Source organism: Dreissena polymorpha, chromosome 1, assembly GCF_020536995.1.
Source record: "Dreissena polymorpha isolate Duluth1 chromosome 1, UMN_Dpol_1.0, whole genome shotgun sequence".
Taxonomy (NCBI): Eukaryota; Metazoa; Mollusca; class Bivalvia; order Myida; family Dreissenidae; genus Dreissena; species Dreissena polymorpha.
Genome location: NC_068355.1, coordinates 19,272,769 through 19,299,873, shown reverse-complemented (window position 1 = coordinate 19,299,873; position 27,105 = coordinate 19,272,769). Strand labels below are relative to the sequence as shown.

The window sequence follows — 27,105 nt, the reverse complement described above, 5'->3', positions numbered from 1 at the left end:
CTATAAAAGATGTCCACTGAATGTTCCATGAGTTATGAATTAGATGTGAAATGACATCTCAAAATAATAACAAGGGCTGTTTATAAAACATGCATGCCCCCCATATGGGCTGTCAGTTGTAGTGGCAGCCATTGTGTGAATACGTCTTTTGTCACTGTGACCTTGACCTTTGACTTAGTGACCTGAAAATCAATAGGGTCATCTGCCAGTTATAATCAATGTACCTATGAAGTTTCATGATCCAAGGCCTAATTATTCTTGAGTTATCATCAGGAAACCATTTCACTGTTTCCAGTCACTGTGACCTTGACCTAGTGACCGGAAAATCAATAGGGGTCATCTTCCAGTCATGATCAATGTTCCTATGAAGTTTCATAATCCTAGGTGCAAGGGCATAAATATTGCTGTAAATGTGAGGAAGAATCAATAAATGATGCAGTAACATTCTGGACAAGATGTTTTATGGCAAAATTTAGCCCTTCACCTTAAAGTGTGACCTTGACCTTTGAGGTAGAGAGACAGGATAAACAAGCCACGAGTCATCTTAACATTTGTGACAAGTCTAAAAGTGCATGCTGGTGGTTCGAACATGCTGTTTCAAGGAAAACGCTGACCTTCCACCTCCAAGTGTAACCGCAATCTTTGAGAAAGGGAGGCCAGTGTTACACATGAAACCTGATGGTGTTCATTTGTGGTACCATAAGTTATTTTGAGATTGCACTATAAAGGAGAAAGTTACAGCCCAAGCTGTTTATGGCTAATTTTTATCATTTACCTCTGAGTGTGACCTTTACCTTTGAGAAAGGGTGACAGGTGTTAAACATACTGCCATAAGCCCATATACGCATAGCGGTAATATGTGGTAGACTATTTTAAAATTGCAAGATGAATGAACTAGATTGTTAACAAGCAAATTCAACGGACGGACAGACAACGCAAAAATAATATCCCTCCGCCGATGGCGGGGATAACAAGGGCAAATGTTGACGACCGGCGACGCATGATGGACGACACACGACAGACAAAACGCTAAAAAGTAACTATATGAACAAGCTTATTCGTGGTATATCAAGCCTTCTGCAGACTGCCTTAACATAAATAATTTGAGGAGAATGACCTCTCAATATGTGTATGTCTTCTCAAGCTGAGTAGTCATTGAGATCTTGCCCAGACACAAACAATGAATAGAAAATGTTTTGTAACATAATGATCATTATTGTCTGAGATTATGCCCAATAAACAGACCTACAGAAGGATGGAATATAGCAACAGAAATGATTAACAGCAAAATTTTTTTCAGAAGCCCAAAAACTACATTCCATTTAAATCAGAATTGTGAAGTTTATACAAAACTTCTACTATACCCACCATCCTTTTCCAAGAGCATAAAAAGTTAAGAAAATGTTAGGATTTTGTAGCTTCTTATAAGAATCTGCTGATTTATAAGAGTCTTTATCCTCTATACTAGGACTGAGTATTTTAGCTTATTATGATACAGCAGTAGAGCTGTAACAATTCAGTTCAATGCATCGAAAAACCGGATCAACGCCGGCGGTTCAATTTTGATACCAATACGGCCAATTTCAATTCGATTCACTGCAATCCCGATTGATCTGCATCTTAAACCTTACTTTCCAAATCCATCTTGTCATTTGTAATAGGTCTTGTGATTGGTAATAGCCAATATGGCATCAAATGAATGAATGAATAACATGCTTAGCATTACATCAGCAGGTAAAATGGCTTCTTCAACCACGCTGAAAGAAGCACCGTCAAAATTAAAATTAAAAGAATGGGAACATTTCGCCAAGTAAACAATGATGTGATTTGTATCACATACATTTTGATAACAGAAAGTTACTGTTACTAAATTATACCCATGTGATGTTTAGATCTCATTTTTTTCCTCAATACATATGGTTTGTTTACTAAACTGTGTGCATTCTGTGAAGAACTCAACTGGAAGTTGTTTATATACTTACATGTTGTTGTTTTTTTGTTATTTTTTCTGTTAAACACATGTGATACATTGTGCATTTGATGTTTTTTAAGAATAACTCAACAGGAAGTTTTGTTCAATAAATTTGTTACTTATAATACAATGTTGTGTTTTTTTAATTCTATTTAAAAAATTAAACACTTTAAATGTACAAAATAATAAGTTAATAACAAATACCAAACTGAACATATTACGGTAATTCATGCCCTGGACAAACCAAACATAAAATTGTTGAATCGAATTAAAATAATCAATTCGGACCATTTGGTATCCAAATCGAATCAAATCGAATGATGGGTGAATTATAACAGCTCTATACAGCACCTCTTAATTTAAACTTTGTATCTAATAGTAAGGGCTTATAATCTCCTTAACATCAAATGGAAATAATTTAAGTAATGACATGTACATTTACATACTAGTTTTCTATTACTTGGGGGCGATTTAAAGTTATTCAAAGATAAAACATATACATAATTTAATAGAAAACACACTAAAGCACAATTAAGATATATTCTCGCGCAATGTGTTACAAATCTTACCATGGATATCAAAAGCTTTAGAGGCAGCATCAGAAACATTTACTGCAGCTCGCATACAGAAACTCTCATTTCTTGTTCCATTGTGATCTTCATGACCCTGCATCCACACATACTTGTACACCTGGGAACAGAGACTACCATATGAACATTATTCTGGGAAAATGGGGCTAAATGCATGTGGGTAAAATGTCATCCCAGATTAGACTGTGCGGTCTGCACAGGCTAATCAGGGACAACACTTTTTGCTTTTATAGTGTTTTTCATTTTAAAAAAGTTTCTTCTTAAAGAAAAACAAGTTTAGGTGGAAAGTGTTGTCCCTGATAAGCCTGTGTGGACTGCACAGGCGTATCTGGTAGGCTACTTTAGGTGCATGCATTTAACCTACTTTTCTCAGAGCAAGGCCCATATTAACCCATTTATGCCAAGTGGACTCTCCCATCCTTCTAAATTGGATCCATCTAATTTCAAAATTAGGGATGTCTAGTATATTTTTTCTTTATTTAGAAAATTTCTGACAGAAATTCTTTTAAGCAAACAGCGTAGACCCTGATGAGACGCCGCATCATTCCGCGTCTCATCTGGGTCTACGCTGTTTGCAAAGTCCTTTTTTCAGGACGCTAGGCATAAATGGGTTAATGTATTGATACTACAGGTGCTTTCTCAAGCATGATTATGTGGCCTCTTATCAAAGATCTTTTATCACTATTTTATTTACACAACTAGATTCTTCAATTCACAATCATGGACATTTATGTGTCTAAAAAATCAAGACATCTGAATGATACCATGGAAAAGAAAACAAGTCATGAATAAACTACATAAATATATATTAATCTAAATAATTAATTTAAACAAAAGTGTTTTATGTGCTATCTATCTTATAAATGTTGAAACGTGTAACAATTTGACAAGTTTATCTTACTTAGAACGTTTCCATTTATTGTTAACCCTTTTTTTTGATAAAGTCTGCTTATATGCAATTAACAACACGACCAAAGGTCCTGGGTTGCTAACCTGCGACCTGATGAAACTGAACTTTTTTATCAGCATTTGTAATGTTTCGATAACCATTTTAGAATGCAGACAATATCATTGAAAAGTTTCATGATGATTGGTAAAAAAATGCGGTCTCTAAAGGTTTCCTTAGTTTTTGAGTAATTTTGAACAAGTGACCTTATTTTGTATACCATAAAACCAAGTTCCAAACTTAGCCCAGATATCATCAGGACAAATGTCTTATAAAGCAAGTTTAATAAAGTTTGAGCCAAAAATGAGCCTTTGGAGTATTCACAAGCTTTTTCTTTCATTTGTATTCAACATGACCCAGATTTGAACTTGGCAAAGAACTCATTGAACAAAATGTTCCCCTACAAATTTCATGAAGACTGGGAAATAAATTTTGCCTCCAAAGTGTTCACAAGCTTTTTTATTTCATTTGGCAAAATCTTATTGTTAACCCCATTTAATCCAGTTTCAAACTAAGCTGACATATAATTTTTACAAATGTTTTCAACAAGTTTCATGAAGATTGGCAAATTAATCCGTCATCAAAAGAGTGCACATCCTTTTCCTTAAATTTGGCATACTTGTCTCGTTATTTTATCCCTCATTGGGGTAACAGTTTTTCAAACCTACCGATATAAATATAAGAAAACGTTCAGGCCAAGTTTCATAAAGATTTAATAATAAATATGCTAAAAAGCTTTTTCATAAATTGGACATTGTAACTTTTGGACCCCACATGACGCAGACGAACTAAGGCTAGACACTAAAGGGACAAAAGTTTTAACCAAATTTCATGAAGATAAATGTGGCTTCCAAATCTTCCAATTATTTAAATAAGCCTGACCAATTTAAATGTAGATGTTTTCATCTTTAATCACCTGTTGTATATTAAAGACAAAATTGACATCAATATTAATTTCAATGCTGTTTTTTTTAAAGAGATTTATAAGCCATTCCATGAATACCGTAGGTTTCCACATATAGCGCACAGTGTTTTACCTCCAAAATTAAAATTAAAAAGATGGTGCGCGCTATACATTGATACAACGCTAACCTGGCTGCTAAATTGGTAAAAAATATGTTGTGTAATTGTAAATAATCAAAATGGCTGCCATGTTTTTTTCCAGCAAACTACCACCCTATAATTGTACAGACTGAGGGGCCATTGTTGAAACAACAAGAAGTCCCTACTGGTAAGATATAAATGCGGTAGAAGAAGTTTTGGTCAAAAATAAATTTGTTTGAATAAACTTGCAGACATTTCTTTGTTTGTGTTTTTACACTTCTTTATTGATGAATTCCGATGGGGATTGTTGTCAACATTCCGGAGAGCAGGCAAGAGTAGGTGCGAACGAGATCTTTTTTGCGGGTAACGGTAGGTGTGAAAGGGGGTCATTTTGCACTTCGTAATTGGCAGATGTTATTGATTAATATGTGCCACGACATGTTAAGATGCTAATTGACATTTTAGACACTTATTGACACTTGAAAACGTGAAGATATGCAATTGCATTGTGTATGTATAAATATTGAACGTTCAACAGTGGTGTACCTCAACAACTGTATACCTGTCTCCCATGCGACATTCAAATTTACCGGTAATGCCCATGCTTTCCCCGATGAAAAATCACACGATGTACACTAACTCTTATTTTCTCACGTTTTTCACGAAATGCACGTGGACTGTTAATCTTTTGCTAGAAAATTACAAAATTGTCAGAAAAGTATAGTGCTATGCAACCCATGCTCCTAATCATAATGATGCTTCCTATTTTACATGCTTAATTAAGCTTTCCAATGCCCCGGATTATTGGATTGTGCAATAGTAAAATGGAGGCCATTTTCGGTCCGATTTGGTGGATTTATTGTCTTTAAATATTTTTGTCTCCATTTTTGCATTTAAAAAACAGCCTGCGCGCTATACACGGGAGCGCGCTATACGTGGAAACCTAAGGTATTATGAACATTAAAATACAAAAAATAAAATGATTTGGTTACCTCTTCAAATGAAAATATGGTTTGGTCACAATCCACTTGTATCTTTGTTTGTGGTTCATTATTGTATGCAGTATGTACACATTGTGTCAAAGAAGATACATTACGTATGAATCAAATGGAGTCACTGTTCTTACAGACCATTTCAAACTTTAAGACGTAAGCAAGGAAGGACTATTACAAACCATGAACCATGATTATGAATATAATAAAGCCTACCGTTTGATCATTATCTCTGCAAGTCTCCTTGGTGGCGTTATATCTTACTTCTCCAAGGAAGGATATCAGAAGCTGCTGAACAACATTGGTAAAGTCATTGAAACTGGTGGCAACACTGACATAGGTTGGGTAAGTTGAATAAGCTGAAATATATATAAATATATTATGCATAACAAAATTCAGCGCAAAATTTATTGTTATGAAAATGGGGGTTATAACTCATGTTAACCTGCTATGATTTGGCCCATAATCCAAAGAACAAAAGCAATAATCTTAACTGTTTTTCTTGTTTGAACTTCAATCCTGACCATTTTCGAATTTTGAAATCTGATGTGTATCAAGAGTAGTGCAGATTTATTTACTTAGAGTGTTGCACAAAGCCCTAGGGAAGTATTTTCTCATAAGAAAGGGTGATTACTCTGATGTTCTGGAAAATTAAGACCATTGAATCAGTCTTAAATATTTACTTACGTAGATTTTTAGCAAAATCTTCATCGAAAATGTCTTTCAAAATGGTACAGTTTGCCTGCACCAGAAAACAGTAGAGGAGATGCTTCACCTACAAGAAAATTGTAAAAATAAGAAACACATTCAGCAGCTCACAGAGTCATTCAAACAGCATATTTTGGCCAATATATCGTTTGGGATGGAAATTTTTTCTATCAAATATTCAAATGTTTGAAAACCGGTCCAATATTTGAATATAAAATTCTAATAAGAATATTATATTTTCATAGAAAATATGTATAGCCTGCACAAAAACAGATTGTAATACAACGACACAATTACATGCTAGTTTTTTTAAGATTACTATCAAGTATAAGTCAATGTCTTGATAAAAGATTTTACAAATTAACAAGGTGATTGTTTTGAAAACTGAAATTGTATGACATTGTATGACTATAATAAACAAGAGATGTGTTTGTCAGAAACACAATGCCTCCTTATGGGCTGCTTTGAACTTTTTTTTACCTTTGACCTTGAAGGATGACCTTGACCTTTCACCACTCAAAATGTGCAGCTCCATGAGATACACGTGCATGCGAAACATCAAGTTGCTATGTTAAATATTTCAAAAGTAATTGCAAAAGTTTAACCAAGGTAAAAGTTTTGGGACAGAATGACAGACAGACAGACAGGCCAAAAACAATAACCCCTGATCATTTGATCCGGGGGCATAAAAATCAGAATTGCAAAAGATTGGCTGTACTTTGAATGCTCTCCAAGTTCGTTTCCACACTTTGTCAAAACATCTTTTTGGATACTTTACGTGTTTTATCAAATTATAATTGCATACAATACACACAACAGTAGTTTAAGATAATTTCAAATGTTTCTTATGTTTCTTTTTATAACAATCATTCTTCTAAAATTTCACGAAAGTTATACATGTATTGTTATTATTATTATACTATTTAGTTGTACTCTTAAAAATGAGCATGATTAACTCGAGATCTGTTTCAGTGCTCATTTATTGTTCAAATAAAAAGCACGCATTTTATTTAACACATGTACAATGTCATGTCAACTGCATGGAAAGCATGTGTGTATTGATTCAAAAATTGAAACTTTGTAGTTCAGAGAACATTACAATCTTTTACTGTTGGTTAAAGTTTTGTAGAGCATTTTTACAAAATTTTATTGCAAATGATTTAGATTTGACATTTTCTTTAAATTTAAATAAAATCAAATGTGCTGTATCAACCAGGTGGATGACATAATGTTGAATTGATCTGCATATCAGTCCCGCTCATTTCTTGCTTAAAAAAGCAAACAATTAACACGCAGTACATGCAAAATTCCATTTAAATGAGCACTTGTGTTTCCTTAAAATTCACTATTATTTGTACATGCATATTAGCCAATATAAAGTTAATTACATAGCAAAATTTTTATAAGAATACCATGATATTATGGATAGATTAAGTGAAAGTTGAATCTAGGGGTTTATTATTTAAATATGTTATAATTAAAAAAAAGAATTAAAACAGATTGATAGTTTTCGTCAACTTTGTAGTTTCGGGTTGTTGAACTTACCATAAATCATTCGGTCAACCCAATTAAGACTGGTTTGGGACATCATTTGATATCTCACCTCTTACAAAAATGACCTAATCCGATTGGCTAAGAGCGGTAACGTACCCATGGTGTATTTCCCATTGACCCCCGAGAAATTTCCATACACATGAGAAATCGAGTAGTCAATTGAGATGTAATTGTTACACAGTTAGTACCTGATGGTGTATGGGATATACACCGTCAGTAGTTTAATACCATACTCGAGCTTCGCTCTCGTATGGTATGAAATTAATGATGGTATATATCCCATACATCATCAGTTACTAACAGCGTATCTAATAATACCTTTTAATAGCTACGGTATGGAAGAAGAATACAAGCTACCTCTTCTATATCATGTGGCCGGGTTACACAAACACTTACTGTAGTCTTGTTTGCAGAGACAGTTGTTTCATTCAGTGTTCCGTTCATCGCTAACTTAAAGAGAACCTTGGCCACCATGTCGGCAGCTTCAGTGAGATCTGTAGCCACTTGAGTATCCTCATCGTACCAGGTGGTGCTGTCTCCTGTGTAATTAAGGTTGATACCAGAACGCAGGTCCAACCAACTGTTGTAGTACCTGATCGAGAGCAGAAATTGTGGGAGTGTGATGTTAGAAACACTTAAGGGATGGATATGTCACACACACACACACACACACACACATATACACCCCCAGCATCTATTAGAGCTTATAACATCGACCTTCAGAAGTTAAGCAACTTGGCATTGACAAGAACTAAATGGACTCAAGGTAGAAAGACTTATACTGCTAAACCTTAAATTGACATTTACAATAGTGGAGGCAGACTTTTGGCAGACTATTTACCAAAGTTAATAGATTGGAGTTTAGATTAATTTGCTCAACATTTTGCTGGTAAACTTATTCAACTCCAAATGACTACTGTGAAACCATTATATATCGTCAGGCATTAATTTTCGTATATTTCGTCAGTCGACCGATTGACGAATTTAAGATCCTGACGAACAATAATGTCCCATATTTGAACAAATTAAGACTGAATTACCAAAGGCATGAGGCACTAAAAGTAAAATCAGACGTAATCCACGCATACATACTCCGTCTGTTACGTAATCAAGATAAATCCGGTTTTGACACAAAAGGGTGTAGATTACACAGTGTACTTAACTGACACGTGACCTTGCTCTAAAACACAAAAGCAGTACAGCTGTATCCACTGCGTTGGCTTCGTTTAGGTAGAATTGTAATGATAAGCGCTAATTGTTAACAACTTTATTACCCATTGTGTGTATAGTGTTTATTACCCATTGTGTGTATAGTGTTTTTCAGTGTTGTTGCAAAAGATTATACAGCCTCCACGCACCGAATTAGATCAATATGACGCAATAAAACATTGCTTTGTATCCTATTGCATTCAATCTAATTTAAACTCACTCATCCATTGGTTGCTGCAATTAAATCTGAACTTTGCCCTATGAAACCGCTGTCCATAATGCACTGTTAATTTTACACTTCCGAAAATTATTGTACTTAAAGTGATCAAATATTTACGATGCAAAACTCTTGAAACTTAATTGAAAACTGACCAAACAGTTTGCTTACACTAATTTTAACCAATAATCTTCACACCTTCTCTAATTTGCGCCAATAAAGGTAAGATTGTTATTAGTTTGGCCATGATAATAAATGAATAGGAACAATTGGCAACTGGCTTCACTATTTCAAACCCGGGTTTCAAACACTCGTTAACGGTTATTCGGTCCCACTAATCCGCTAATCATAAAATAATTATACACTAATGGGGGCAAATTACTGGTCACCTGATAACAAAAGACTAGTATATTGACATGTGACAAACAGGCCCCACCTCCTGCAAGCGAATCTCAAGTGTCCTCCCTCTTTCCCCACTATAATTTTTCGCAACCGCAATATATTTCGGACAAACAAATTGAATATTGACTGAAGCATTTTTTTTCAAAGTCAGGAATTGGCGATTTAAGTTCTGACAAAAACATCATTTTTATAAAAACGACGAAATTTCGTGCTGGCAAAAATAAATGATTTCACAGTATTCCTCTGATCTGCAATCATACATCAATACATAACTATAATGGACAGAACATAAGTTTATAATGCTATTTGCATTAAAAAATTTGTGTATCTATTGTACAAGTACGGACTACCTTATTATGTTTTTTCTTCCGCAGATTTCAAGTACTAGTAATTGTTTGTTCAAGTTAACAAAAAATAAACTGACATCACGCTTTCTTTAAGTAGACTTTTTTAAGATATGCATTAGCATCAAAGACCTTGAATAAACTTGCCTTGCAAGCTAGAGATGCAAACATTTACCTGAATATAACGACAATACTTCGCATAATTCTACTAAATTGCAGGTCAGAGTTATGGACCTTGGTCAGTAGGGAAGCGGACAACGACAACTAGCGAGGCCTGGTATTGTAATGCGCATAGGGGGGGGGGGGGGGGGGGGGGGTAGAGTTATGGTTAGGGGTCAGGTTAGGGTTAGCCTAAACCCTAACCAAGGGTTATCTCCCCTATACCAGGCCTTGCTTGTTGTCGTTGTCCGCTTCCCTGGTCAGTAGCCTTTCCTGGTGTACCAAAAGACACGTGTGAAGTTCCAAATTAATACATCTATAAAAGTGATATGTACTTGTTGTGTCCAAACGTTTACCTGAGTTTCAACTTGCACAAAAAACATTATATTACTTCTCTTATAATACTTTTTTCTAAAAGACTGTTGTAAGTTATAGGTTGTTTTTATATGTTTTAAGTTTGAAAAAAAATCCCACAAGCCATCCATGGGAAACATCTTACAGAAAAACTTGAACCTGCCCACAGAGTGCATCTGTAAACTTCTAAGTGTCAAATGGCCACTAATTGTTTTAGTTTGAATAATTTCCCTCAAGTAATTTAGGAGCAACTAGCTTACCGAAAAATGTATACCTTAATATACGGAAAAAGTGTTTTGAAGATTGAACACCAGTTATTCCTGTGAATATTGCCTATGAAAAAACTTAAATGAAGCACAGATCCTGAAGACGCCAACACAGTAGAAGAGCATTTTATGAGCTTGTCTTTTCTTTAAAAAATAAGCTCCAAAGTGGCATAATTCTGCTAAATTGCAGGTCAGAGTGATGAACCTTGATGATTGAGAGACATGTGATACTTTGGAACTGCTTATCTGTAGAAATGTACTATTTGCATGCAAACTTTAACTTTTATTTTATCTTGCATTTAAACCTTAACCTCTCCATGATAAGTATAAAAGTGATTATAATTCTGCTAAAAAGGTGACAATAATTCAAGGTTCAAAGACCCTGAACATAAATGAATTATTTCTGTGGTAGATATAAAGATATGGCGTTATTGCACACACACATTAAGCTAAATTTTTAAGTACAAAAGGGGGTATAATTGCAGGTCAGATTTAGCAATTTAAATTGGAACTTTTTCAGTGACCTCACACAAGGGCCAGCTTAGGCAACCTACGCAGTTTACCAATTTCAAAGTTAAATTTCTTAAGCCAGTATTTGTCATTCTTCTTGAATCAAATGTAAGGGGGGAATTGCCACAGTTATCATTTCATGGACAATAGCTATGCCAGTTAATTAGACAGGCTGGGATTTGATCTCCCAAACTCTGAATTACAAACCAGGTATTTTACCAACTGAGCTAGCTTGGTCTGGATGCCTTCAGGAAAGTGCTTGACTCCAAACACTAGTATCACAGATTCCATTCCCTGCCTGGCCTCATAACTTGTGAGGGCTTTATTTATGAAAGTATTTCTACAGCCATTCTCATCCAACCTCTGATTCAAGTAGGGCTGTTGGCATACATATGTGCACTTAGTATTGCTTTAACCCTTTCCCACTAAGATACATATTTTGCTTCATTTGAAGTCCATTAGAAAGTTAACTTTAATTTAAGACCTTTCATACTAGATTGAAGTTTAAAAGGCTTCATTTCCATCCCTTAGATATTGATTATCAGCAAACAGCATAAATCCTGAACCTGTTCTGGTTTTATGCTGTTTGCACATAGCCATTTTCACTTTGCTTCTGAGTGTGAAAGGGTTAACATTCTTACCCAGGAACAGCTAGAAAAGGTTTACTGATCTGTGAGAAATGACTGAAATATTGTTGAAAATAGCAACAAAATAATAATAATTAAAAAGAAGTAAAGTCAATGTAAACAGCTGCAAGTACTTGTTTGTGTAGACAGTCTCATGGTCTGCCAGTACAACTGCAGGAAAGATTAGATTGGTTTGATTCAGGATCGCCTTAAGGAAGGACTGTACTGAGGCTGGGGGCAGGGGATTGGAGTTGTTCACCCTGGCAACCAATGAGGAGTTCGCTTCCAGGAATAAAGAGACAAGATGCTCCAGCTGAAATTTACAAAATTTAATTTTTATTTTAAAAAGTCCCATGCAATAATTCTAATTTTTAATTTTTAAACATAACAATTAATTGCAAGGTAAATGTTTTTTTAATAAAATATATAGAACATATGTATTAGAGTCAAGGATTTCATTATCTTTATAACTTGATCGGTGATTTTTAAACATTGAATGGGAATTTCGATTTAATTTTGCTATTTCTTCTAACAGTTATCTGATTTATTTATTTTTTGGTAAAAATAGCAGAGTGATGTACACATTGGTCTTTAATAAAAAGACTCTTAACATTGAGGGGTCTACCAAGGAACCAAACAAAATAAGCAAACCTATAAATATTTTCATCTTCAATGGAGGTGAAGGAGCAATAGTAAGTCCATCTATGGCTTAACTTGCTTACCTTTCACTGTAAGTTTGAAATGATATTTTCATATTATAGGACCTCAATTTTAAAGGCAAGCACGAAGTTAGAGGGATTAAGGTCCACGGTCACTCACCTGAGACTTCATTAGGCCAAAATCTTCTGACCAAGTTTCATAAAGATATAACAATAGATGTGGCCTCTAGAGTGTTAACAAGGTTTTTAAATAGCTATAGAAGGGAAAATGCCATGCCCCTGAGAAGCCACGTTATTCAACCAAAAGAAACCATTTTCAAACATGTACAAGATATCACTGGGCAAAATCTTCGTGACCAAGTTTCATGAAGATTGGACAATAAATGTGGCCTCTAGTGTATTAACAAGGTTTTACTAAAGCCATATAAGAACAAGGGACAAAATTGTCACAAAACCAGGTTTTCATTGTGAAAAAAAAATCTGATTAAGGGAGAAAACTCAAACTGAACTTTTGAAATGAACAAACAAAATTAACCCCTTTTGTAAGTTTGTTTTTAAAAAAAATCTATTTTCAGTCGTGGCGACCTTGACATTGGAGATGTTGACGTGATTCTTTCGTGCCACACACCGTCCCATGATGGTGAACAAATGTGCCAAATGATTTTAAAAGCTCACAATGAATGACATAGTTATGGCCAGGACAAGCTCATTTATGGCCATTTTTGACCTTTGAACTCAAAGTGTGACCTTGACCTTGGAGATATCGACGTAATTATTTCGCGCGACACACCGTCCAATGATGGTGAACAAATGTGCCAAATGATTTTAAAATCTGACAATGAACGACATAATTATGGCCCGGACAAGCTTGTTCCGCCAGCCCGCCAGCCAGCCAGCCAGCCAGCCCACCAGACAGCCAGCCAGCCCACCCGCATTCGCCAATCTAATAACCAGTTTTTTCCTTCGGAAAACCTGGTTAAAAATTCCCCGTCCGCTGGCGGCTATGTTTTTTAACCATTAAAAACCATTTTAAAACTATTTGTAGATATCATTTGGAAAAATCTTTTCACCAAGTTCCATAAAGATCGGACAATAAATATGGCCTCTAAGAGTGTTAACAAGTAAAATAATGACCTCGCACCAATGACAATGCACGACAGACAACTGACAAAAGGAGATCACAAAACCTCACCATGAGCACATTGTGATCAGGTGAGCTAAAAGACCCACCTGCGCTTTTACTTCTGGTTTGTCCTTGGTGAGGGGGTCTGTATGAAGCCACAGTTTGCCTGCGTCCCTGTGAGCTACCTGGCTCACCTCCACAAAGTGGGAGATATGGTTTAGGTGTATCTGAGACAAGTATGGCTTTGTGGAGGGTTTTGGAAAATCCATATTTGTCATGTCGTACACCAACCTGTCCGACCCGATATAGTCAAACGCCTCCTGAAGTTTGGTATTTAATATCAGACTTAAAAAGAACACTGTGGACAGAAAATAAATTACACATTTATAATATATAATATACATTTACTACTATATATATAATATCAGTGTTCTCCAGAAAAAATGTCAGAAGCCAGTCAGCCAGCAACTAAGGAATAAAACTGGTGTATTTGCACCATATCAATTGATATTTTGGGGGAAGTAGCAGGCATCTGAATAGTATGTAACCGGTGAAATGGCCAGCTGCCGGTGCTTCCGGAAAACACTGATAATATAATTTTAGAACAAAAAATAGCATAAGCCATTCTAACAAGTATGAATTCAAACATATGATAAAACAAGAAAACAAGACAACACCACAACACCAGATTTAAAATGTTTTACTTATTATTTTAATTATACGTAAAACATGCAATTCAAAGCTTGGTCTGTAAGTAAGCTTCCAACACATACAAGTTTAGAACAATACTTTCCATTAAAATGCCTTATATACAATCCTAATTCGAATCTAGGTCGCCATGCAAGCTTGCATGATGTTGCCCCAAAATTTATTTATAATAACACAAGTTGCAAAGTACAAAAACTTCAGAACAGAAATAACCCACTTAACACCTTTTTACATCCCTTACCCCATTAAAGAATGTGAACATGATGTCGTGTGAAAGTTGTGCAGCCTGAATTGTCTCTTTCACTTTCCCTATAGCCTCAGCAGCTGCTAAGAGAGTGATGATACCAGCGATGGCACTGTCTGCTCCAGGGGAGAGACCATCAAACAGCGAGAATGAATCCAGCTGAAATGAACAACAAGACTGGTAATCAAAATACTCCCTTGGGAAAATCTACAGAAATTTCTTCAAATCAAAACACTCCATAAGAATCTGGCTGGATCACGAGGTCTTTTTACATTAATTAATTAATTTATAATTAAATAAACTTGTTAAGAGTGTGTACAGGTAAAGTTTTGTTTGTTTTTGTAAAGTTTTCCTTTTTTTATAATCTTAAGCTTTCATATATTTGCTTCCATTTTACCCACTAACATTCTGGGTCAGCTGATTCACCACGCTTTAGTACTTCTACAGACAAAAAAGCAATCAAGTGAAATTCAATAGGGTGGTATGATTCTTAAATATCTTAGATATTTGTTGTTGTCTGTAGATAATTATGTTAAATCAGGCATGACCATTGAGTGTAAAACAAGTAAATACAAAATCTATATTTTATAGAAGTTTTGTTTCTTCAGCTTTCTAATAAAAATGCATGAACTTTAAATAATGTGGGAATTAAAAAAATTATAGTTATTATTAAATTAAAGAATGAACGCCAATTTTCAATTTTTAGTATCTTGTCTGGACAGTTTAATAAACTGCATTGAATTTAGAAATTGTGAACCACCATTCAACCAAGATGTCCAATATGCATGAATTGTGATCCACATGATTGTAATTTTTTTTTAAAGCCAATTACCCGTGCTGCAGCTATGATGACAGACTTGTCTGGTCTTGATTCTGTATTATTTAAAGCCTTGACCGTTCCATAGACATTGTAGTCCCCAAGAGGGTCACAGTATCCTTGAGGTTCAAGGTTAAGCTGGTGTCGCGTACGTCGTATACACGTCTCGGAGTCCTTCGCGCCATCCATTCTGTCCTTTAGCTCCACAGCACACAATGGATAATCTCTGGCTGAACCATCAGCATGGGGCTGATTGTGCCCTTCATAGCACTGAAATAACATCAGTAGCTCTTTAAAGATGTATACAGAGGATTTATAATACTACAAGAGGAAATGATTTCCCTAATCCTAATATTTAGATAATAAGACTTTATAAGTTTAGTTGCATAAACCTTACTGTTTAAAGCTTATTTTTGGCGCGTGTGACATATCAGAACAAGCAAGCACTACACGTTTTACCCACAGTCAAACAAGACTGGATAGTGTGGAAGCTTTTAAGTGTGCCTATGTATCAATACATTGTTGGCCCCTATATGATCATGATTCAAAATATAAAAAATATAACTGAAATAAATGTTCTGTACAAGTTTAATGAAAAGTGGGTATACATTGTACATCAGCATATGGTTCAATGAGGCCTTTCCACATTTCAAGGTCAACATTTTACACTTGCAATCTTAAAGAAACATATGAACCTGACCAAGAAAGGTTAAATAAAGTAAATTTGAAATCTTGATATGGCACCTTACATCAAATATAATTTACTTCAGTGAAATTTATAACAAACAAGTAACAGCTGAAACTGACTAATTTCCTTGTATTAGTTGCATAACAAAAATTGTTTGCATGTGTCATATGATAAAATCTGCTCATACTAATCGGGATCTCACACCAGAGTACATGTGTTTTGTAAACGAGGAAGGAAATTATAAGCAGAGCCATTTTCGGCAATCATAAGAAAGAATGCTATTAGCAGGTGGTTCTAAGCAAGCTTCGTGCTGATATGGTGAAAACTGACTTTTCATTTTTTTTCCACATTGATTATCATATATAAGAAACATCTAACATATCGCTCCCGCATGTTTTTTCCACTTACAGTTTCAATTAGCATTTTTGTGTCACTTGCATCATTAATGATGAATATAGGAATACTGAGATCCATCATCATGAGTCCATCTGCATTCTGGTTCCACTGAACCTTTGAACACGACTGGTAAGCAGGGTCCTTGGCATAGAGACCTGCAATCACACAGGTGTGGTCAGTGAAAACATGCACATGGAATAAAGTGATACATTATTAAACAGAAACAATTAATATGTGTGTACCTTTAAAGGGAGATTATGCGATTTTGTCAAATATTCATGAATTTATATAAAATGTGTAAAAAACTTATTAGTCCCCTACCGGTTTCACCGGAGGGCACTTATGGTTTGCACTCCGTCTGTCAGTCTGTCAGTCAGTAAGTCCGTCACACTTTTCTGGATCCTGCGATAACTTCAAAAGTTCTTAATATTTTTTCATGAAACTTGGAACATGGATAGATGTCAATATGGGCATTATGCACGTCATTTCATTTTGTTCCTACATCAAAAATTCTGGTTGCTATGGCAACAAATATATAAAAAAATCTGAAAATGGTTAATTTCTGACAATGGTGGAGCCGGTAGGGGACTTATATTGCTTTACAATAGTCTTGTTATACACATATTTCAATATAAATTTAAATAAAAGTTAAGAAGAACATGTGTCCAAAAATGCGAAATAAGCCAGATATTTAATTCTGAAATTGAAAATGTCTGTACAGTCGAATTTGCCAGTATGTATATCATGCATGTACGATGAGAATCTAAATTTAGTTTTAGTGCAGATTCATTCATACGACACAAAGACAAAATTTTGTTTTAGGGAACATTTAATTTTCCTGCAACGATATCTATTCATACGACACATGAACACTAACTCCGATCATTAAAAAAAAGACGAATGCTTCGGTTATTGTAAGAAAATATGAACGAAAGATCTTCGTCACAATCGGCTCGGGCCGCTTATTTGTCTTTGCTGTATTTTATGAAATTCGTCTTCAATGTATAATTTTTCTTGCCTATTTTGTGTTATTGTAAAATATTTTGATCAATATATTACAATTTAACACTAATAATTATTATCCTTCAAAGAATCATATAATCTCGCTTTAAATTGTTAAACCAATTAATATTTTCTTAACAAATGATCAGATGTTTTGAACAAGTTGTTTAATAATAAAAACATCAAGTTTGGTTGAGATAATTACATCTACATGTACCATTCAAAAGGCAGTGAAGCTCAATTTAAACTCTGTTTTCATTTTTTAATATTTAATAATACAGTGTATAAAAGTAGTTTTATAACAGGAGAAATGGTCTCCAATATTTAATTGAATCGCGAACAACAAACCAATGTCTGAAAAATATTCTAAGTTAAAACTAAACTGCTATCCATATACTTTAGACAGATGCAGATTTATATTCCACATACCGGATACTGGTATTTTATTAAGCTTACCATGGCCTTGATTTGGACAGGAATCATCTGGAGAGAAGGAATCGGGCAATATTTGGTCTGTATTATTCAATACCATAATACCATTGACTTTACCCGAATCCAACAGTTTCTGTACAGTGGCCCTGCAAATAAGTCAGGCATAAGCAAGTGCTTAACCCTTTCCCACTTAGATACGTTTTATGATGCGTTTGTAGTCCCTTCGTAAGTTAAATTTAATTTAAGAACTTTCTTACTTAATTCAAATTTTAAAGGCTTCATTTCCAACAATTAGATACTGATGAGCAGCAAACAGCATAAAACCTGAACAGACTTCAAGTTACTGGCAGGCTGTTCTGGTTTTATGCTGTTTGCACACAGTAATTTTCATTTTGCTTCTGATTGGGAAAGGGTAAAAAATAAGTTGATATGTGACCCAAAATGCTCAGATAGTATTTGCAACTTTTAAAAATGTCTTTGTAAACTTTCTATGGTACTACAAATGCATCAAGATACGTATCTAAGTGGTAAAGGGTTAAGTTGATAATGAATATAGTATTTTAAGTTTCAAGTAACAACCTTTCATATCCAGATTGTGTAACATACAGACATAATTGTGTTTAATGTAAATACTAAAACATTTAACTTTGTCTGAGATATTTACATACAGACATAATCATGGTTTGTGTTAATAATAAAACATTTACATTTGTCCAACATATAAACATACAGACATTATTATGTTTAATCTAAATACAAATACATTTAACTTTGTCTGAGATATTTATATATAGACATAATCATGGTTTGTGTTAATAATAAAACATTTACATTTGTCCAACATATAAACATACAGACATTATTATGTTTAATCTAAATACAAATACATTTAACTTTGTCTGAGATATTTAGATATAGACATAATCATGGTTTGTGTTAATAATAAAACATTTACATTTGTCCAACATATAAACATACAGACATTATTATGTTTAATCTAAATACAAATACATTTAACTTTGTCTGAGATACTTAGATATAGACATAATCATGGTTTGTGTTAATAATAAAACATTTACATTTGTCCAACATATAAACATACAGACATTATTATGGTTTGTGTTCATACAACAGCATTTAAAGCTGTCTGATATATTTACATACAGAATAAATTATGGGTTGTATTCAATAGACCTTACAACATGAACAATTCATAAGAATTATTTAATACCTATAGGGATTATTAAATGTTTACAGGCTGAGGGATTCAATGTGTGAAACAAATATTATTTTTCGGATACTAATTTTCATGGAATTTTATTGGTTTGTTAAACCACAAAATAAAAAAACATTTACAAACGAAGTCTTAATATATTACATGATTAACAAGGGATGTGCTTGTCAGAGACACAATGCCCCCTATTGCGCCGTTTTGAAGCCATATATTTGACCTTTGACCTTGAAGGATGACCTTGACCTATCACCACTAAAAATGTGCAGCTTCATGAGATACACATGCATGGCAAATATCAAGTTTCTATCTTCAATATTGCAAAAGTTATGGGCAGAGTTTTCAGACAGACGCATAGACTGACGGACAGTTCAACTGCTATATGCCACCCTACCGGAGGCATAAAAATCAACAAAGTTTATGAATATAAGATCTGAAGAATATGCCTGATATAATGAACACAAACAAATCATGACAACAAAATAAAATTAATCCTCAATATTGGAAAAATCATTTCAAACAAAGAATGACAAAGATTGCAAAATGAGTCATGCTCTAGGAAAACGGGGCTTAAAGCATGTGCATAAAGTGTCATCCCAGATTAGCCTGTGCAGTCCGTATCAGGGACAAATCTTTCCATGTATATGTTTTTTTTTCAATGAAGTCTCTTCTTAGCAACAATCCTGTTTAGATGGAAAGTGTCATCCCTGAATAGCCAGTGTGGACTGCACAGGCTTATCTGGGATGACACTTTAAGCAAATGTGTAACATGTAAGTACCATTTTCTCACATAGATGCAATACCTGTTAAAATCAGACTTATTGAGAAGTGCAGCATACGGGGCATGGGGACCAGAGTTAAGGAGCCAGTTCATGTCTGTCTCATTCCTGATGAAGTGCACTATACCCACATTGCCTTTAGGAGCAGCTGCAATACATACATGTATAAGCCTAACGTATGATTCAAAAACAGGAATATAGTATTGTAATATTTTATATCATGTGAAGTATCTACACAGTTCTAACTGCAATTTTCTTATACTTATGACTATTTGAATAATTAATTAAAATACATGGCAGACTAAATATAAAATAAATGTAGAACAATCAACAATTGTTGTGAATGTTCAAACACATTTTTTTATATTTTAGACATGTATTGAGCTTTCAGCAGAAATGAATATTGAATGGCAAAATTACATTTATTATTAATACCTTTGCTCTTGAGTTAACTTCAGCTACAATATTATAGACTTCTACAGCGAATGTTTCAATATTTCACGTTGAAAGCCAATATCTTTATTGTCTTACATGTGCATCCAAACTGGTGCGTGCCATTCATTCTTCGGAAACAATATGAATAACCAGAAGAAAATGTATGGTAGATCTTCTTAGATAGCTTGTCAGGTTCTCCATAGGCTAGAGTAACAACAGAAACAAATATCATTTAATTAACTACTTTGAAAGTTTGTTTTAAATTAAGGTCCGTTTGAAGATTTTATCCAAGTACAAAAAAGCATTCATAAAGAAAACAATATTTTAACTTTATATCTATGAGCTTAAAACTGACTTAACAAGAGATGTGTTTGTCAGAAACAAAATGCCACTTCTGCGTTGCTTTGAAGCCATATATTTGACCTTTGATCTTGACAGATGACCTTGAACTGACCTTTCACCACTCAAAATGTGCCGCTCCATGAGATACACATGCATGCCAAATATCAAGTTGCTATCTTCAATATTGCAAGTGACCAATGTTAAAGTTTTGGCGGACGGAAGGACTGACTGACTCGGACGGACAGGCTGACAGTTCAAAAACTATATGCCACCCTTCGGCCTTTTTCGGGGGCATAAAAAAAGGCAATGATATCAAAAGTAACCTTTTGTTTTGAACAAACAAATTACATATTTTATACAGTGTCACTTAGATACAATGTCAGGGGTGTTGACATTCCAATATTCCTATGAATGACACAGTTTTCCTGTCAACTTGTCTGCAGAGTATATTTTTTATGTATAGGACAATGATTATTAATGTATTAAGCAGAATAGCGAGGACCTCCCTTCCCTATTTAAATATGTGGCACTTCCATTTTGTTTTGCCAAACACTATTCAAATATGTGGCCCACTTCAATTTTTATCCAGTACCCTTTAAAATATATGGCCCCTTTCAATTTTATCCCCCACCCTTTTTAAATATGTGGCGCCTTCTCTTTTCATCCCCCACCCTTTTGAAATATGTAGCCCTTCTTTCATTATTATCCCCTGCCCTTTTAAAGTATATGTTCCTTTTCCATTTTTATCCACCTATCTTTAAAACATGTACCCACATTCCATGTTTAAAATAAGCCCTCCCTTTTGTTGTCTCTTCTTCATTTGTCAATGTTCTCATAACTCCAGACACAGCAAACTTGTTTTTATTTGTCGTAATGATTGTATACATGTAGATTAACATCCAGAATTTCTTGATGCAACATGAAATCACTTATAATAAAGAACATATATATGCTTCATGGATTATTTAATAATTGAGTATTTAAGTGTTAATATTTAGAATGTACAAAGTTTACCATCTAACGATACATGTATTCCACAAAAGAGTTCGCCCTGTTCTTTTTCAGCCACACCCACCCGCTATTTTTTAGTTTGGTTAAATCTAAATGTATACAAGCTTGAAACAAGAGATGTGTTTGTCAGAAACACAATGCCCCCTAATGTGCCGCTTTGCATGTTTTTTTGTGGTCTTTTTACCTTTGACCTTGAAGGATGACCTTGACCTTTCACCACTCAAAATATGCGGCTCCATGAGATACACATGCATGCCAAATATCAAGTTGCCATCTTCAATATTGCAAAAGTTATGATCAATGTTAAAGTTTTCAGACGGACGGACAGACGCCATATATTTGACCTTTGACCTTGAAGGATGACCTTGACCTTTAACCACTCAAAATGTGCAGCTCCATGAGATACACACACATGCATGCCAAATATCAAGTTGCTATCTTTAATATTGCAAAAGTTATGACCAATGTTAAAGTTTTCGGATGGACGGACAGACTGACTGACAGTTTAAAACTATATGCCATCCTTCGGGGGCATAATAACAAACACACACACAAGAAGGAAAGAGAAAAGTAAAGAAATTATTCCAATAAAATGAATTAAATCATAAATTGGTTTTAATTGCTTGGCTGTTTTGAATTGGTTTTCACTTGCAAGATATGCAGACTAAAAACTTTGGGAAAGAGCCAACATGAGCAACCATCTTTAAACTTTCATGACTACATGTATCTCATGTTTGACATGCATGCTTTATTAGACGGTGGCCATTGGTTCAGTCAGTTATCTTTTGATACCAGTTGGCAGAAATATCTTCAATTTCAGCATTACAATCATAAAGTGCAAATTTGCTTTTGTACAAATGTTACTAGTGTTAACCAATGCATTTTACTCACATTGCAAATTTCATATATTCACATTATAATCATTTTGTCAGTAAACTAGTTAGATCTTTCTAGTATACTGATATTCATGAAAAAAAGATCAAATTTAACCCAAAAATACTTAATTATTTTTACTTAATCCAATATCAATTTGGGGTGACAAAGTCCATGTGTATATTATTTTGGGAAGGAAACGTCTTGGGAAGAAACGATTTGGTATGGAAACATCCACAGTGAGGAAATGGTTTGGGGTGGAAACGTCTGGCAACCCTTTTAATGAGTATCAAACCAGTAACTGGATTGTTGGAACAAATATAGCAAAACATGGCAAATAACCAACCTTTGACATTTAATGACGCCGACCGATCAAATTTATAGAATATGGATAAATTTGGATTATTTTATTTTAAGTAAGCTTTTGAAATGCAAATATACCTTATTGTCCTCTTTTTGGTTGTGTTTGTATTTATTTTCAAGTGAAGTAATGTTAGTGAAACAAAAGCGACCCACCAGATTCACTAGTCACATGCACCCCCCTCTCTTTCAGACAGATCCATACGGGTGCTGGACGTTTCGTGCCACTACCAGTTCGTGCCACTGACATTTGTGTAGGAGGGCATTGGACGTTTCGTCCCACTGATAATATATAGGCGGATAGGTGTGAATAATATCGTATAGAAGGTGTGAATAATAATAGCAAACTTTCGCAACTTTGATTGTAACATCTGTTCAATGTTAAAACAAGATTGTTTTATTTCACGATTGTTTAAGAGTTAATTTACATGCTTAATACAATACATTTACAAAAAATTACATAAAACATTTTCAAAACATTGACATTAACCATATCCAAAAGTGAATGCATACAATCATTTTAACAATATCTAGATTGATTACATAAATATATTGAAACATTTGCAATAAATTGACATAAACAATATCAGAAGTGAATGCATACATACATTTTTACAAAATCTAGATTTACTTGTATAACATAAATATATTGAAACATTTGCAATAAATCGACATTATCAATATCAGAAGTGAATGCATACATACAATTTAAAATGTTTTAATACACATATACAAAATTACATAAATATATAAACAACAATACAACAGCATACTATCCTATCCTATACATACACAAATCAAATATACAATGCAGGGCTCAACATTAATGGTTGTCCTATTGCCCCTGGCAAGTAAAAGTTGGGTCCGGGCAAGTGATTTTATAATCTAGTTGCCCGCCCAAGCAAGTGCATAAAAGAACAAAGAGCATTTAATTTAGACTTTAATTGCTGTGATCATTTTGTTAAATGTGCAAAAATAAAAAAGGTTTTGTGGTGTATCATTTTGATCTTTATTAAAAAATATGAGGTTTACAGTTAATGTGATATTTCATGTTTGGGGAAGTGGCTTTACGTTCAGGGCAAGTAGATTTTGTAAGTACTTGCCCGGCAGGGCAAGTTGGTTTTTTGGTTAATGTTGAGCCCTGACAATGTTTTGCATTTCAGAAGTCATCATTGTGGATTTTGTCAATGGTTGTGCTTGGTCCCAGCCCGATGATATGGCTGCACGCTCTCAGCAGTTCAGTAGTTGTTATGTCATCGTCTTCGTACTTCTCCCAGATCTCGAAGAGTCCCCTGTGCACTTCTTTGAATATTTTCCGATGTACCCGAGTCAGGGCGTGTTCCGACACTAGGCGGATTGTTAGATCCACTGTTTCTGCCTCACGGCGCAACAGGAGGCACGTAAAACCCTAGGTCGCACTGACCCCAGTCTTACACGACAGATGCTGCCATCTTTCACATTCATCGCATGAGTTGGCCTATCTTCTTCACCAACATTCCGTGCACAGTACACACAAGGATATTCGCAAGCCATTACTGGTTTTGTGAATTCAACGAACAACACACGTTTTTATACTATCAATAAATCATTTTATTTTATTTTTACAAACACATACACATGATGCATAAAAAATAACAACACTTTATGTTATATATTTATTGAACATAATGAACTATTTACAAATATTTGTAAAATAATAATAAATCATTTTATTTTTAGTTATTTATTATTATAACTTTCAACATTGTTGTAATTTTCAACATAAATATCATTATCAATATATATCAATATAATTCACACCTAAACGGCATTATTCACACCTATCCGCCTATATATTATCAGTGGGACGAAACGTCTACGTCTTTTCAACACAAATATCAGTGGCACGAACTGGTAGTGGCACGAAACGTCCATAAACCATCCATACCACTGCAAATTATTATAAGTTTTCATTTTCCCAAAGTGCTATCGTGATGTGGAACAACCTCCCTGCCACTACAGTGTTACATCCTGATCTTGAAGGGTTTAAGCCGTCCCTGCTTTCCCCTTCTGCCCACAGGGATCGTTAGGTAAAAAATACTCTATTATACTATATACATATATACAAGGGATACAACTGTCAAATTTCCAGCACAACATCATGGTCTGAACAATAGCAAAAAAATCGCTTCCAAAAGCAATAATTACACCAAAAAAATTGTATAACAACAGCTCAGACATTTATCGACCAGATAATAACTATGTTTATAGCAGTAAAAGTGTTCATAGTTGTGTTTGAAACGAATGTTTCATGAAAAACGGTAAAATTTTGGAAATGCGACACAGGTGTGCACACCCACTTTGACACATTTTGTTTCATAATTTAATAATTACAGAGAAGTTTAGCAAATTTTATCTTGTTTCATTATCCATAGACACTTTATTAATCAAAGTAGACACCTTCCATAATTGCATGTAACTGCATATATGTAAAACACCGTAAATATTAAATTTGTTTACATTTCTACTATCTTCAAGGATTTGTATGCAATTTGTCAGGTAATGTTACATGGAACGTGAATGGCTGGATTTATTATTGCAGTGGAATTTCAACAAATCAAATCGCATGTTAGAAATACATGTGAACTATCCAAAATGAAAGTAAAACATTGTCATTGTGAAATTGAAGCAGATTGATATGAATTTCTAGCAAAATATGCTCACTAAATAGTAATTATGTTCTATTTTACTATGAAAAACAAACTATCCAAGGAATATGTAACAGCAAAAGAGCTTTATAACAAAGGAATACGAAAATTACTTCTAGAATTCTCAGTTTTCAGCTGTGCACACCTGTGTCCAAGTAAGGATTTTTGAGCATTTTGAATGAAACTTTCTCTCTTAGTTCAATAAAAAGCTTGTACTTTATTGCCATGTGTATTATTTTCTGAAAGATAAATGTCTTGGCTGTTTTAATACAGTTTAATTGGTGTATATATTGCGTTTGGAAGCAAATTTTTCGCTATTGTTTACACCATGGTTGTGTGCAGGAATTTTCACAGTTGTATCCCTTGTATATGCATATATATGTAGTATAATAGAATATTTTTACCTAACGGTCCCTATGCTTCTGCCCCTTGAACTCCAGAGACATGTTTTTATCAGTTTTTTTTTAACTTTAAATCACTTCACCATGCATGATAAATCTAACATATTTTTATCTTTCTTACTTTTTCACTTTTAACACTTATCTTCGCTGATTGCGCACCTGTCAATAATACCCACAAGGGGAGTTAGACAGGATAGATAGATAGATAGATAGATAGATAGATAGATAGATAGATAGATAGATAGATAGATAGATAGATAGATAGATACATAGATAGATAGATAGATAGATAGATAGATAGATAGATAGATAGATAGATAGATAGATAGATAGATAGATAGATAGATAGATAGATAGATAGATAGATAGATAGAAATACTAAATTACATTTAAAAATAAGAATACCGTGTATTAAAGTCCAATTGTCTCACCAGTAAAAAATTACACTGTCTTACACATATTATAGAAATAATAAATATTATAAACGATATCCGAAATTTATTATATCCGAAATAATGGCTGATTTATTAAAATTGAAATCGTGGACTTATCTTTAAAGTTCAGAGAACATCCATCAAATTTATATGTTCTTACAAATTTAACGCAACTTACCACCCAAAAATACTGCAAAAAGTGTAATTATTATCGTAAAAATAGCCATAATTTTCCACTGTCTCATTATCTTCCTGGATCAATATCTGTCTTGTAATAAACTTTCGTACACGGCTACACGTCACTGAATAGTTTTTTATCAAAACATTTTCGTCACTGCAATTACGGTAGATCTTCAAACAATAATACGACTAACTCGCACATTGTATGTTAAGCAGTGGTCCAACAAAGAAATACGATGTGCACAAATCGCCCGAAAGAGCGATTGTATGTGTAAAGTGAAAACTCATAAGCTTCATAGGGGGATTGAACCAAAGACTTATCAATATACATATACATGTATATTGATAGGTCTTTGGACACTCTAACGTCGTCTCTAGACCTTATTTCACTACCCCCGCCCCGCCCGCCC

The 27,105-nt window shown here is 34.2% G+C and overlaps 1 protein-coding gene across 3 annotated transcripts in view; it reads right to left on the bottom strand.

Moving 5' to 3' along the window:
* Window positions 1–26,807, bottom strand: part of LOC127873172 (nicastrin-like) — a 39,391-nt gene extending 12,584 nt beyond the window's left edge. For all 3 annotated transcript variants that reach the window (XR_008046021.1, XM_052416841.1, XM_052416858.1), the window contains exons 1-13: window positions 26,694–26,807; window positions 20,504–20,611; window positions 19,997–20,120; window positions 17,987–18,108; window positions 16,541–16,683; window positions 15,460–15,714; window positions 14,625–14,786; window positions 13,783–13,995; window positions 12,028–12,206; window positions 8,203–8,398; window positions 6,232–6,319; window positions 5,761–5,903; window positions 2,542–2,662 (exon numbers count right to left, since the gene is read on the bottom strand). Coding sequence is in view for 2 of the 3 variants with exons in the window: in XM_052416841.1 (XP_052272801.1) it covers window positions 2,542–2,662; window positions 5,761–5,903; window positions 6,232–6,319; window positions 8,203–8,398; window positions 12,028–12,206; window positions 13,783–13,995; window positions 14,625–14,786; window positions 15,460–15,714; window positions 16,541–16,683; window positions 17,987–18,108; window positions 19,997–20,120; window positions 20,504–20,611; window positions 26,694–26,760 (1,921 nt within the window). In the remaining variant the exon portion in view is untranslated. The remainder of the gene's footprint in view (window positions 1–2,541; window positions 2,663–5,760; window positions 5,904–6,231; window positions 6,320–8,202; window positions 8,399–12,027; window positions 12,207–13,782; window positions 13,996–14,624; window positions 14,787–15,459; window positions 15,715–16,540; window positions 16,684–17,986; window positions 18,109–19,996; window positions 20,121–20,503; window positions 20,612–26,693) is intronic.
* Window positions 26,808–27,105: the final 298 nt, after the last annotated feature.